General features: G+C 37.0%; 1 protein-coding gene across 1 annotated transcript in view; it reads right to left on the bottom strand.

The window, feature by feature from the left end:
• The window catches only part of itga11b (integrin, alpha 11b), a 53,216-nt gene that overhangs the window by 26,925 nt on the left and 10,790 nt on the right, over positions 1-15,501 (bottom strand). Inside the window, exons 3-12 of the mRNA XM_079412021.1 lie at positions 12,234-12,343; positions 11,105-11,196; positions 10,892-11,006; positions 10,678-10,805; positions 10,163-10,311; positions 8,431-8,575; positions 8,123-8,285; positions 6,578-6,648; positions 1,558-1,702; positions 826-974 (exon numbers count right to left, since the gene is read on the bottom strand). Coding sequence (XP_079268147.1) covers positions 826-974; positions 1,558-1,702; positions 6,578-6,648; positions 8,123-8,285; positions 8,431-8,575; positions 10,163-10,311; positions 10,678-10,805; positions 10,892-11,006; positions 11,105-11,196; positions 12,234-12,343 — 1,267 coding nt within the window. The remainder of the gene's footprint in view (positions 1-825; positions 975-1,557; positions 1,703-6,577; positions 6,649-8,122; positions 8,286-8,430; positions 8,576-10,162; positions 10,312-10,677; positions 10,806-10,891; positions 11,007-11,104; positions 11,197-12,233; positions 12,344-15,501) is intronic.

The following is a 15,501-nucleotide window of genomic DNA, read 5'->3' as shown; positions in this document are numbered from 1 at the left end:
AGAAATGAACATACTTTTCAGAAGCCTGACATTTCTGTTTAAAATATCCTTTTTTTATTGATCTTATGTAATATTCTAAATTTCTGAGACACTGAATGTTGGGTTTTCATTATCTGTAAGCCATGATAATCAAAATTTCAAGAAATAAAGGCTTGAAATATTTCACTCTATGTGTAATGAATCTATATAATATATGGGTTTCACTTTCTGAAATGAGTAACAAAAAATATTGACCTTTTCATGATATTCAAGTTTTTTTAGATGTACCTGTATATATAACATCACTTTATTGTTTACTTTTTTATCTTATGTCATTTTGCTTCTTAAGTAAATATATCTTGATTTAAGGATATTTTAGATATTTGCACTGGACAATGACTAAATTGCTGTGGAGGAAAATCACTTTTTTGTGCCGTTGCCAATTTATCGTAGTGTAACTATAAGTACTCTGAGTGTATATCTCAAGTGTGCACACTAGAAACCTTGGCAACAGGCAGGTGGCTACAATTTGGCACTTACATAAAGTACCAAAAAGTATTATGGTATTGACATGCATGGCACAAAAATAAGGATTTTTACTTAGTCTGCCAATATTTTCACTGGCCCAAATTTTTTTTTTTTTTTTTTTTTTTTAAATGTTTATATGCCAAAACAGATATTTATTTCTTCATTTAATATCAAGTATCTTTAAAGTATATATCAGTTTTTAATTTGCAGTAAGCCTTATTGTTGAGCCCTGCCATGTTTGATACCATGGTATTCGTGGAAGTACCACGTAGAGCATGTCTTTAAAAACTTAGAAGTGTAGTGTGTACTCGGCTTTACTTGCTGTCCGTAGAGTGAGTACAGTATGGTCAGGTTGCCGCTGTTGGTCAGTGTGAAGATGACTACTTTCCCCGTGTGGTTGAATCGAGGAGCTCCAGCAACATACAGCTGACCGTGTTGAGCCGAGACGACAGATGACACCATGTACCCTAGAAACAAGTGTCAATTTTATACCTTATACACACAGTAAATATGATAAAAACATTGCCTACTGGCTTGGAAAAAATAAACAATTTTAAAAAGCATTAATACAATTTTTTTGAGACTAGTTATGAAACTTGCATGTATTTTCTTCCTAGTTTGGTGCTGGTTAGTTAAGTAGCTTTAAATGTCTTAAAATTAGTCCATGCTACATATGTAAGACCTACGATAGCTTGCATGGGGAACAGATTGAAATTTATGTCTTTATTCATTGAACATGTTTCTTTCCGTACCCTAATGATTCCTTCCTTTCAATCTTGGCGGGTCATTTTTGATTGCAATGCATGCAAAAACCAATGCCGTTTAGAGTCATCAACATCCAATCTGGTGCAACACATCTTAATTTGGTTCATTTTAATATGTGCATGCATAAATTAAACTGGTAAAGAATAGAGTGAACATTCTTAAACATTCCTTTTATGTTCTACACAAGAAAGTCCGTCGTTTTTGAACTTGAGGGTGAGTATATATTCATTTTTGTCAGTCATGGAATCAGATCCTCATTTGGTATTAACCAAAAATGTTTCTTACCCAAATATGCTCCATGGTTCTTCAGTTCCTCAGGGAACTCTTTCATGTACGAGGACTTGGGTGGGATGACTTTACCATGACGGGTCTCTTTCAGAACAGCTCCGTTCCAGTCATACGCCCCAACGGCGCCAACCAGAATCCCATCCTTTAAGAGAATGGTTTGCATCTTCAGTTGCATACATTTACTTTTATCATAAACCATTGCACTTTTATGAAAGACACATATAAAACACAGAGTGTTGAACCAGAGATCTGGGTTCATGTACCTGCAGTGAGAACTCAGTGAGTGTTATGGGATGATGACTAATAGCCTGGCAGTGACTTCAGCAGTAAAGAGAATGCAAACAGAGAGCTTTGCCAAACCTCTCCTGCGCCGATCCTAGAGCTCCTGCCAAAATTCTGCACTGCATTAACATTAACTTTAGTATTCAGATCCGTAAGGAACTGCCCATTCCCAACCAATACCACCATTACACTCAAATACGCTGGTCATACTGTATAGTCCTACTCCAGTTCTGATTCACAGTCAGACTCAATGTCCAGTACTAACTAACTAAATGAATGACCCGTGCACAACTCAATGACACAATGCTAGAAAGAGGTTAAGGGAATTGCAAGCAGTTGCTAAAGTGTTGGTTTAATGGGTTTCTACACAGCTGCATTGTGTTATTTTAGTATAATTCATTTAATATTACAGGATTTATTCATATTTTAAATGAGCACAGAAAACCACTATTCTAAACATGTATTAGATATTCCCAAAGGGAAACTCTGGCTTGAAAAAAACAGTTCTCTTCTGCTGTTTGGACTATAAACTGAACAGCTTCGTAGTGACAATTGGCTTAGTAAACACCACTAATAAAATACTACACAAACCATATTCTCCAAGAGGACGGAGATATATTTTCCATACAAACGATGGTCATGTCAGGGATCTGGACCACCCTTTGGGATGAAGCGGACAGAAAAGTCTCTGGCTTTGATATCCTGGATGCATGCGAGCGAGAGCAGCAGTCATCTGTGAGTCTGACTGGAAGCCTAAAACTCGCTGCGTTCACTGCCAATGTTTTCCTCATGCAATGTCGACGTGGACACTTTGACAGAGTTCCATGGCACATTTGCACAATAAACTCTCTCCAATACACTCTGTGCGTTGTTCCATTCGCTTTTTATTAGTGGTGCTTGCAAAGGCAAACCCCTGAACAAACCCTTAGTCCGGAGTATTAAACTTCAGTATGCAACTTTTGTGCTAAAGAAAGAAAGAAATAATGCCTCAAATTGTGTGGATTATTGAGGAAAACACTAGCATCCACCCAGAACACCTACCAACCTGTAGTGATGCAAAGTCAGAAATAACATCATTTTGAGTTTCTGACGAGTAAAAACCATTCATGTCTTAACAATTGGCAGTGGTTTCAATAGTTAAATGTAGTTATGTAACATTTTACCATTTAAAATGTAATGTTATTGTGGCTATGCACTTTGCTCTTTAATATTTTGCAGGCACATAAAGAGGATAATTAATGTAGTGACTATGTTTTATTGTCATCAACATGAACACAGACATGGATCCATTTCAGCATTTTGAGCACTAATAACTAATAATTTCTGAGACAGCTTGGAGTAGATTAAAGGTAAAACAAACCAAAAAATATATATTATTGTACTATTACATTGAAATATTTAGATGTATTCTAATAAATAAGTAGTTCATTAAAGGAATTTGGGTAAAAACAAATGTGCCCATATATTTAAATAATACTGTTCTTTTAGTATTAAACTATTTAAAATCAATTAAAAGTAGATATTCATATTTTTATATTTTTGTATTTTCTCTTAATTTTAAAATCATTTTGTTGTGTTTTTGTCCTTTTTATCTTAATATGTATTTCGGTTTTTAGTTTTAGTTATTTTAGTACTGAGAAATGTTGCGCGCACACACACACACACACACACACACACATATACAGTGCCCTCCAAAAATATTGGAAAAGTAAAGACAAAATTGCTCTGTTGGCTGTGGAGTCAAGACATTTGCAAATATGATTGAATATGAGACAAAACTACAGAATGTCACATTTTATTATTGGCCAAACACATACATGTTTTACCAAATAAAAAGAACAGCACTTTTAGAGTTCATCCCACTCATTGATGTGAGCAGAAGTATAGGGACAGTTGAACATAAGGCAGATATAAAAGATTAAAAGCTATTATTTAGTTGCAGATCACTTGCACACAATCACAGCAGTGAGTCTGTGACCCATAGACATCACCAGACTCTTGCTCTCATCCTTTGAAATGCTTTTCCCAGCCTTTAATGCAGCCAATCCCAATTGTTGCTTGTTTTGGGGAGTTTCTGCCTTTACTCTCCTCTCCAGCTGGTAAAATTCATGTTCAATCAGATTTAAATCTGGAGACTGACTTGGGCAATCTAAGACTTTCCATTTCTTTGCTCTTATAAATTCCTTGACTGAACTGGCAGGGTGTTTTGGGTCATTGTTCTGATGCAATATGAAGCAATTCCCAATGAATCTGGTGGCATTTTCTTGAATATTGGTAGGTAAGATGGTTTTGTACTCTTCCAAATTCATTCTGCTACTGTCATCATACATCAAGTCATCAGTAAAGTTGAGAGGGCCTGTTCCAGAGACAGCCATGCATGCCCATGCCATGACACCACCTCCACCATGCTTTACAGATGAGGCTGTATGTTTGGGATCATTTGCAGTTCCCTTTTTTTCTCCACATGTTTGCTTTCCCATCACTTAGATAAAGGTTCATCTTTGTCTCATCGGTCCATAAACACAGATCCAAAACTCTTCTGGCTCACCTTTGTGCTTTTTTGCAAACTCTAATCTTGTCTTTCTATGTTTGGTGCTGGTCAGAGGTTTGCATCTTGCTGTGTAGCATCTGTAATTCTGTGTCAAAGTCTCCTGAGGACAGTAGATTGTCAGAGCATCACCCCAGCTTTCTGGAAGTTGTTGGTGATTTTACAGACACGTCTTTTAGGATTCATTTTCACAGCTTTTATGATTTGTCTGTCATCAACTACTGTTGTTTTCTCAGCCGATCAGGTCGTTGTTGGTTGCTGGTGTCGCTGGTGGTTTCCAAACTCTTGATTTCTCCATGCCCTTTGTTTTTGTTAGAGGTCTAACTGACTTCCTCTTTTCTTTTAGCATCCAAATTGCTTGCTTTTCTCTCAAAGTCCGCTCCCTCATCTTCATCCTGGTCTGTGTGTGTCATCATCGAATACAGGATTCAGAATACAGAAGTAATGGATATAACTGATACGACACATTCCCTGCTTTAATATCTGAAGAATTAATGCAGCAGGACACAGCTGATCACTTAGAAAGACCTGAGAGGCAACTGCTCCAATACTTATGCTCACATCAGATAGAGGGATGAACTCTAAAAGTGCTGAACTTCTTAGCTGGTAAAACATCTATGTGTTGAATCACCCAATAATAAAATGTGACATTCTGTAGTTTTGTCTCATATTCATATTTTAATCATGTTTGTAAATGTCTTGACTCCACAGCCAACAGAGCAATTTTGTCTTTACTGTTCCAATATTTTTGGAGGGCACTTTATATATATATATATATATATATATATATATATATATATATATATAAGGTGCTCGCCTTTCTATAAATTTTACATTAATGTAGCACAATTATGCCGCCTTAAGATCCTTCTTTTATCAAAAGTCTCAAGCTGCAACATGCTTTGTGGCGAAGGCAATCCCAGAATGCATTGCAGGATCAGAGATACAGACGATGTGAGGTAAATGTTCATTCTAAATTAACTCAATATTTGTATTTTCTTTGGATTTTAATGCTTGCTGAAGTACCACGTTGTGTGCTAATGTCACACTCTATTGGAATCAATTGTAATCGCTATTTGAATGATACACTAGGCCTTTTGAGTGATCCAAATCAGTCACTTACGAGATTTGATTTCATTTTCGTTTTTGATTCTACTCAGTTTCATCTATTTCACTAATGTAGACATTTGACAGCAAGGTTTTGGAACAGAGTGTATTAGTTTTTCTAGGCCTGGCAGCTCTTTAACAAAAGCAGTGAAATCTAGTATGCCATGTCCATGTCAGCGGTCCAAGCTAATAAACCAACTTCCAAACGTTTTATTTCCATCTGATTAGGTTTTATTTACTGCAGTCTTGATGGATGCCCAACTCGTTTCCTTATAAAACAAAACAAAGTCATTCCTTTAAAAACATTTGCAGCCACAAGCAAATAAGACCTTTACAAATACAGTCACATGTACAAGTGTGCACATAAAACACAAGGGCACGTGTGTGAGAGTGTTTGTGTTGAGGGTTCCTCACTCGAGGAGCCTAATTCAACAAAACCATATGTGTTCTCTGGACCTTGTTCCCTCGGAGAAGTCAAGAATAAAAAAATAAAAAAACTTTCTGAGACGTTATCTCCCATCTCAAATGGTCACTGTCAAGAGCGGTTCCTGGAATCCAACAGTAAAAGTTATGAAAAATGTTTTATTTGTCTTTGGGTAAATTGTCTAACACTTCATCTAACACAAAAGGAGCCCCAGACCTTCAAACTCCTCTCCTGCATGGGATTACTCAAACCGAGAGGGAAGGCATGAAAAATAGTCTTCCCTCAGAAGACGGTCTAAATGGTTTTAATGCCGCTCACAGCATGTGGAACGGCTTCAAACATAAACAAGCCTTATTTTAATTGAAAGAGTGGCGTTTCATGCTTCTGTCAGGCCCTAAAAGGACGTGCCTCAGGTTTGTTTTCCCATGGGCACTGAGCGGTAAACGAATCATTCTTTCAATGGCTCTTTATTTTGACTGATTCCGTAGCTTCTGCTCCAGGCTAATGGAAGAGCGTCAAACTCAATCACAGAGTGCAAAGAGCAAAATAACAGCATTTCATGCACCTCGCTGAGGACGTAATATAATTCTCTGCACATTAGCGCTGTTGTCAATATTTATATTTCTTCTGTTTGGAACGGATGGAGATGCACTCACCTCTATGATGTGTGCGGAGAATCCAGCTTGAGACATCTGCAGACCAAAGGCCGTACCGTTCTGGTTGGTGCCTGCAGAAAAGTAAAAAAATACTAAGAAAACTAGACTGTGGTGGTAACCGGTGTTTTGCTGTGCAAACATCACTGCAGTGATGCTAATGTGCTAATGCTATGCAGTTGCTAGGGTTTATGTTGCTATGTGGTTGCTAGGGTATTCTGAGTAGTTTTAGATGTTGCTATGTGGTTCTGAGTTTTTTTTTTTAAGCACATTCCTATTTGGTTGCCAGAGTGTTGCGTATTTTTTATACAGCTATGCGGTTGCTAGGGTGTTCTTTCTGGTTTTAGATTTTGATATGTGGTTTCTAAAAAACACATATCAAGAGTTCGGGAAGTCGGGGCCTAATGGTTAGAGAGTCGGACTCGTAATCCAAAGGTTGCGAGTTTGAATCTCAGGTCCGGCAGGAATTGTTGGTGGGGGGAGTGAATGTCCAGCGCTCTCTCCACCTGACTGAGGTGCCCTTGAGCAAGGCACCGAACCCCCAACTGCTCCCCGGGAGCCGCAGCATAAATAGCTGCCCACTGCTCCGGGTGTGTGTTCACGGTGTGTGTGTGTTCACTGCTGTGTGTGTGCATTTTGGATGGGTTAAATGCAGAGCACAAATTCTGAGTATGGGATACCATACTTGACCGTACGTCACTTTCACTAAAGTGTTTGGATGTTTTTATGTTTCTATGTGGCGGCAAAGGTGTTCTGAGTGGTTCTTATGTTGCTACGCAGTTGTTAAGATGTTCTGAGTTGTTTTTTATGTTGTTATGCGGATGCTAGGGTGTTCAGAGTGGTTCTTATGTTGCTATGCAGTTGCTAAGGGGTTCTTATGTTGCTATGTGGTTGCTAAGGTGTTCTGAGTTGTTTGTATGTTGCTGCAGTATGTGGTTGCTAAGGTGTTCTGAGTGGTTCTTATGTTGCTATGCGGTTGCTAAGGGGTTCTTATGTTGCTATGTGGTTGCTAAGGTGTTCTGAGTTGTTTTTATGTTTCTACAGTATGTGGTTGCTAAGGTTTTCTGAGTGGTTCTTATTTTGCTATGTGGTTGCTATGGTGTTCTGAGTGGTTTTTATGTTGCTATGCGGTTACTAAGGGGTTCTTATGTTGCTATGTGGTTGCTACAGGGTTCTGAGTGCTTCTTTTGTTGCTATGTGGTTGCTGCTATGTGGTTGCTATGGTGTTCTGAGTGGTTCTTATGTTGCTCTGTGGTTGCTATGGTGTTTGTTCCGAGTGATTCTTATGTTGTTATGCAGTTGCTAAGGTGTTCTGAGTGGTTCTTATGTTGCTAGGGTGTTCTGAGCAGTTCTTATGTTGTTATGTGGTTGCTAGGGTGTTCTGAGTGGTTCTTATGTTGTTATGTGGTTGCTAGGGTGTTCTGAGTGGTTCTTATGTTGTTATGTGGTTGCTAGGGTGTTCTGAATGTTTTTTAGCATGTTGCTGTGTGGAATATGGTTTAAATTTGAGATTATGATTATGTGTAACATGTATTCGTTGAGTTCTACCTTCCAAGCTGAAGATCTTCTCTCCCAGAGCATCGACGATATCCTTGAGAGCAGACTCATCAGTGACGCTGAAGAAGTGCTCCTCAGGATCGGTGGCGATGAACTTGATTTCCCTCAGAAAAGCTTCAGGATTGATCCCTCGCCGATTATAGTAGCCAAGAACCTGGAACGGAATTGGAATATCTGAACTATATTCACCTGTTCGACCTGTGCACCTGTTTGAACACTACTCAAGAATCTGACGGAGAAGAGTAAACCTGAAGAACACAGAATCTGGAGGATTCTACTGGAAAGAGGCATTAACTCACCGCAATACCGTACAAGGTAATATTATCCTTCTCGCTTTCCTCCACGACTTTCCGTAGGTTTGGGCTGTCGTGGGATTCTCCATCAGTGATGACAATCATGACTTTCTTGGCGTCTGGGCGACCTCCGTGTTTGAATGCTTGTGTTCTGTTATAAATACATATACAAAGACATGTACATGCAGAGCTGGGTAGATTACTTACAAATTGTAATCCGTTACTGATTCCAAATTATATATATAAAAAAAATTGAAGTTAGTAACAATCCATTACATTTAATATTTAAGGTATTAAAATCAAACTACTATTAGATCACTTTTGACCTTTCTCATTTTCCACATTGATTTAAATAGGATAATCTTGTACTATATTGATATAAAATATTAAATTCCTTGTTATTAACAGCATGAAGTGCATTAAAAAGTTTCCACAACTGGGGTTTGTGAGTTTAACGAAAAGCTAATAAATAATTAAATCATAAAACTGTCAAATTAAAGTCAATAGTTGTAAAAAGACAAAAGTAAAAAGAATAAATATTTTACGATTAACCAACATCAGAGAACCTTGAACATGCAAATGTGTTACTTAATCATGAACGTATTATTTAAAATCTCAGGGGACATTAAATATATTAGGTGAAAGAGGTTCGGCTGACAAACAATAATGTTGGCAGTAAGAAATAACTTGAATGTGCAATGTGTATGAAAGATGGAAGCCTTCCAAAGAGTGTTTTAAAATGTAATATAATCTAATTACACGTACATAATTTTTGGAATCTGATAATGTAATCCAGATTACATGTAATCAGTTACGACCCAGCAATGGGAACATGTGCATTTTGTTGAAAGTCAAACAGTGAAAACGAGTGAATCCCACTGTTTCAGCTCTGTTTTTACTCCAGTTGAGTTTCAATTCAATGAGATTCCATTTTTAAATTAATTTGTCTGTTTAACATGATTTGTGTATCTTATGAGTTTATCCAAAATTAATCTCCATTTATAAGTGAAGTGACATTCAGCCAAGTATGGTGACCCATACTCGGAATTCATGCTCTGCATTTAAGCCATCCAACGTACGTACAACACACACACACACACACACACACACACACACACACACACACACACACACACACAAGTCCGACTCTCTAACCATTAGGCCACGACTTCCCCAACTTCCCCCATAAATTTTTGTGTGATTTATGCATTTGCAAAACATCTTGACTCCAGTTCCAATTTGAGTTGAATGAAAGTCTATTTCTGCCGGAATACAAACATATAAAAAATGCAATTGTGACGCTTTATCTCACAATTCTGACTTTATTTCTGAATTAAGACTTTACATCTCACAATTTGGACTTTTTTTCTCAGAAAGAAGTTATCTGAAAGTGCTCAGGTCAGGTGTCTAAAATTGTTTTGGGGAAAAACCAGAATTGCGTGTTGTAAACTGAGGTTTAATCTAGATGCAAATTCGCAATTGAGAGTTTATATCTTGCAGTTGTGGTCTACGAACTTGCAATTCTGAGAAAAAAAATAATGAGATAAAAGTCACAATTATATATATATATATATATATATATATATATATATATATATATATATATATATATATATATATATAAATAATTGTATACATTTTTATTCCATGGCGTAAATAAGCTTCCATATATTCTATTGTAAATAATGATGCACAGTTAGTGAAAGTTAGTGAATAGCAGACAAGCACGCCACTGTACCGAGCCTGACTGATCGCGAGAGCCGTGCGTGTTTCCTCTCCGCCTCGCTGGTCGATATTCTTAGCTGCCGCTACAACCTCCTCAACCGTATGGAAATCATCCAGCTGAAACTCGTTCACCACTCTCGCACCGTACTGGACCACCCCAACCTGGACAACAGGACACAACACCTGGTGAGATAATTTCTATATGCTTTTACATGTCATATTCTTGTCAAATTCTGTTGTTAGTAACTGTAATGCATCAAACCAAAAAAAAAAAATTGCTAGAAAATATTCAAAATATATTTAGGTATTTCTACAATGCAACATGGCAGGCAGGGTGTTCTGAGTGATTAATATTCAATGAATAATTCTGTATATTTTCTTGAATGATCAGATTAGTTTGCACTGTTTGACGAGTTCCTGAGCCCCAGGAGTACAGTAGTAAGTGCTGTTATTGTACAGTCCAAACGGTGCATAAATCAATGTTAGAACAGTCCAAAACTGATTTTCCAGGTCATAATTCAGACGCACCTGGATCTGTCCTGGACCGACGTAAAACTTCTGTAGCACATTAATCAGGAAATCTTGAACCTCATACCAGGGGTAGATGGAGTTGGATCCATCTAACACAATCACTATGTCCATGTAGGTCTCGCATCCTGTGGAGAAACTGCTGCTGTCAATATGCATGTGATCTGCAATCCTTAATGAGAAGAAGCTTGATCAGTGAAGAGTTTGGCTTTACTTTGAAAGGCTGGAGCGATGCTGTGTGTGAAGTCGAAGCTGCTGTTGACTCTTGAACAGATGCCTGTGCTGTAGTAGGAACTTCCACACTCGTACGACCACAGCGGCCCACACGCCTAAAACACCGTCAGCATGAAACAGCATTCATGAGCCATTTTACATCCGCATTTTGATGCAAAATTATGATTTTTTTTTGTTGCATTAAGCATATTACCACAAAGCTGTTGTCTTTTGGGTTGGAGGCGAGAGTCATTCCCAGCCTCATTTTCTCTTTGCGTTCAAACACGTTGTTCAGGGATACCTTTTCTTAAAAACAGCCAAACAGCAAGAGAAGATTGAGAGAAAAATTACAAAATGTTTTGTTACATTACACCTTTTTTAAGCTTAAGTCTTTCCCTGCCATTGAAAGAATTTTTCAGCTTTCCGTGTTTTCACTGATATACGGTAGGAGGCGCTATTACACATCTTCAGAAAGAGTGCTGTCAAACGATTAATCGTGATTAATCGCATCCAAAATAAAGTTTTGTTTTGTTTATGTAATATATGTGTGTGTACTGTGTATAATATAAATTATACAAAAATAAATATGTACATGTAAATATTTTCTAAATATATTCTGTATGTGTGTGTGTGTATGTATATACACACACATACAGTATATAAATATAAATATAGTATATATACAGTATATAAATATATTTAATATAGAAATATAACATTTTTCTTAAATATATACATGCACATGTGTGTGTGTGTCTATATATACATAATAAGTATACACAGTACACACACATATATTATGTAAACAGAAACTTTTATTTTGGATGCGATTAATTGCGATTAATTGTTTGGCAGCACTACACTGAATCTCTGGAGCAGAAATAATTAATTGCATATGTAAAATAATGTGATCATCAAACATTAAACAGCATACATATTAAAACTGCCTATTGTTACCAAATTAAATGTCAATCCAGGAAGTTTTGATGGAAATTATCTTTTTTTATTTATCTATTATTTTTATCATCATTCTGAATCTGATCCAGATGTACTCTTTGACAAAACATGATTTTTGTTCAAAATGTTTGCTTTTTTAATGAAACTTTAAAAACATTCACATTCAACTATTTATAAAAAAGAATGCATAAAGCTAGAATAAAATAGTTTGAAAGCAGAGGCTCTGTTCTTTCTTTTGACATATTGCATATTCAGATTTTCATAAAACATAATAGAAATTTTTGTGAAAATTATTAAAAATGCTGACAGCGACTGACTTTTTTTTTTTTTTTTAATGCTGGCGATGAAAGAGTTAATATTGAGGTGTCAGGCGGGTGGTATGATACCTAAGTGCAGTCGTGTGCAGTTTGTGGTGGGTTTGCCGTCTAGTGGACATCTGTAGACGTCACCTGTCTGGTGTTCACCGCTGCTCTCAAAGGGAGCTCCGACCAGGAGCCTGAAATACAAGAATATTCATCCTCAAATTCTTATACAACATGCATTATTTGATCAGGGTTAATTGTTTGATGTAATCTTCAATTTTGCATCATGCTTAATTAAAATCTAGTTTGGCATATTTGGGTTTTCTAATGCACTATTACAGCTTTAATTGTTGTTTTTATTTGAGAAAAACATTGGGAATAAATTGGTGAACAGTAGCAGATGACTCCAAACAGCCATTTTATGAGAAACACAAATGGGATCACAAGTTCAACATTCCAGCTGCGTTCCAGAGCTCCAGTCGAAGTCATTCACTCCCTGATAGGAGAGGAGGAAAACGCAACACGAGCCCAGCAGCAGGGAACGGCTAAGCAGATTTTTCCAGCTTCGTACATCTGAGACGGAGCCAATACCAGAAACCAACAGCAAACTCGGTAATGCTGTTCACGTTAAGATCAAGACGTTTAGAACTGCGACGACAAACCGCATCCCAGAGTTTGGCCTGTGAAATCCATCCATGGCAATGTTTACATTCCTCCACTGCCACTGCGACCTACAGCCGTGGGTTTTGAATCACATCTCGTCATATTGTCAATATGGAATAAAACCAGCATAAACTAGTCTAAGGTGGTTTGTTGGTCTTAACTGGCCAACAAAGTGCTTTTCAGTAATCAGGATGGTGTAGTTTGATGGTTTTTACCTACAGTCTTGAATCAAAAACATTGCTGTCAGTCAATTTGTGCTCTTGTCATATTGTCAGTACGAAAAAACCCCCAGCATAAACCAGGCTAAAGTGGTTTGGTGGTTTTAACTGGACACCAGGGTGGTTTTCACTAGTCAGGATGCTCTAGTTTGATGGTTTTATGGAGGTTTTGGGCACCTAAACCAGCTAAGTGAGCTTAAAAACAGCTAAACCTACAAAGACCAGCAAACTATCTTATGCTGGTGTAAAGGTGGTTAGTTGGTTTTATCTGGCCACTGGTGTGTTTTTCATTAGCCAGTATGGTCTAGTTTGATGGTTTTATCTACATCCATGTGTTTTGTATCACAGAAACTTTACCGTCAGTCAACTGGCAAACTTGTCATATTGTTGTTACTTCATAAAACAGCATAAATCAGTCTAAGGTGGTTTGCTGGTTTTAACTGAATGGGTTCAGCTAATCAATATGCTCTAGTTTGATGGTTTTAGATTTTTTTGGACACTAAACCAGCTGAAAACCAGGTTCACCAGGCTGAGAAACCAACTAACTCTATTAAGCAAACCATCTTATGCTGGTTAAAACTAGTCATTTATTAAGCATGCTAATTAATTTGCTGTATCCCTTGGAAAATGAATCTGGTAATTTTTTAGTACAATGCTGTATAAAGTACACAGTAAAGATGAGTTTTCAAAATAAAACAGATTATTGGAGTACGTTTTACAAGAAAATACTATTACTTAAAAATGTCACTGTTAAAAATTAATTTAGTGTGTTTCTTGCCATTTCTTTGTAATTGTTTGTGAAATTTACTAGCAAATTCTGAGTGAAAATTACCCGTTTTTTTTCTCGGTGTACCATAGTAGAATTAGTTTTTGCTTTAAATCACATGATGGATTGCATTTGTTTTTGTGATGTGCAGCACTCTTAGTTCCCACAATGCACCACTTTCTGAACGTCAGTCATTATTGGAATCTACTGTTACTCTTTGGCACCCGTAGTGAAGGTTTAGTCTATCCTGAAGCAAAGTTATTTGAGGAATGTCAAGTTAAACCCAGTTGTTTTTCCAAGCCATCCGATGCTAATGCAACATGCCAGGGCCTTCAGAATAAATTGGAGCTCAACATCTTAAAGGATGACAGACCATCTCTTTCTCACCCTGAGTAACCTACTGTAGGCCCAGTTTCACAGACGGGGCTTAGCTTAAGCCAGGACTAGGCCTTAGTTAAATTAAGATATTTAAGCAGCTTTTATGAAAATGCTTTAGAAGAGAACCTTACAGGTGTGCATCTAGAGACGGAACAATGGCACTGACATATTTTAAGATATGTCAGAGCAAGATATTTTCAATTGAGACAGCTCAAACAAGCATTTTAGTCTGGGACTAGCTTAAGCCTTGTCTGTGAAACCGGGGGCTAATGTATCCCAGCACACTCTTAAATGAATAGTTTAGAATTTGTTTACTAATTTTCATGTCAACTTTTCCAAGTATGCTACACTAGTATCTACTGTACATTGTACTTAAGTCATTCTCTTTTTTTTCTAGCACAAACACATGAACTTGCAATGCAAATGAGGTTCATTATAGTATGCACCTTGTTCACTAAAGTTTGCACTATTTTGCATTTAGATGTATGCATTTTTTCCAAAGCAAATTACATTGCATTTACTAGATTTACATTTTTTGTTTAAATGAGTTGTTTATATATATATTTTCTGTTAAAACAGCCAGTTGCATTTGGTTGTGTTTTGCAACACTGCCTGATCTGAATTATTTTGTGTGCTAAAACAATGCAGACGGTATATGCAAATGAAGGCTAACAGCATGTTCAATTAATTTTAAGTGAATTTTCCCATGCCCGACTCAAATCTGTTTAGTTCTTTGTTGTCTGAACCGCAAAACTGTGCAAAATCCATAGTTCTTACAAACCCAATCCAAACCGTATTTGTATGTGGTCTGAAATCTGATTAAAATTGGAATTTTAGAAATGCATTTCAGTCTAAACAGTACAATCAGATTAGTATTAGTTGTAATATCCTGGATATTGACTTCGCTGTCTGAACAAACGGATCCAGTTTCAGCACTTGCACAGTGACGGTGCAGACGGTCAGCCTTAAATATTGGATTTGAAAAACTAATCGGAATTGGGTGCAAAGCCACTTCGAGTTCTTTCAGGAGCTGAAATAATTGTACTGTGTGCCACTTCTGATAAAAACATCTGCTGATGACATTAGCTAGAAACCCAGCTGAAATATTGACCGATGTTGTTCTTAATCTTGCATATGTTGACATGTAGATACCAATATCCCTAAAGTACTGCAAATTCTTCATTCTTCACTAGTACTTTTTTAGTGTTTACCATTAATGTCAACCCAGTTTATGACCGTAATGTGATGTATTTTTATATGAAACAGGAGACTCTTCAAAAAAAAAAAAAAAAAAAAAATAAAATTTCTTACTTTGTGTATTTGTCTT

Source organism: Barbus barbus, assembly GCF_936440315.1.
Source record: "Barbus barbus genome assembly, chromosome: 48".
Classification (NCBI taxonomy): Eukaryota; Metazoa; Chordata; class Actinopteri; order Cypriniformes; family Cyprinidae; genus Barbus; species Barbus barbus.
Note: the sequence above shows the minus strand (reverse complement) of the source record. Positions and strands in the feature narration are given on the sequence as shown.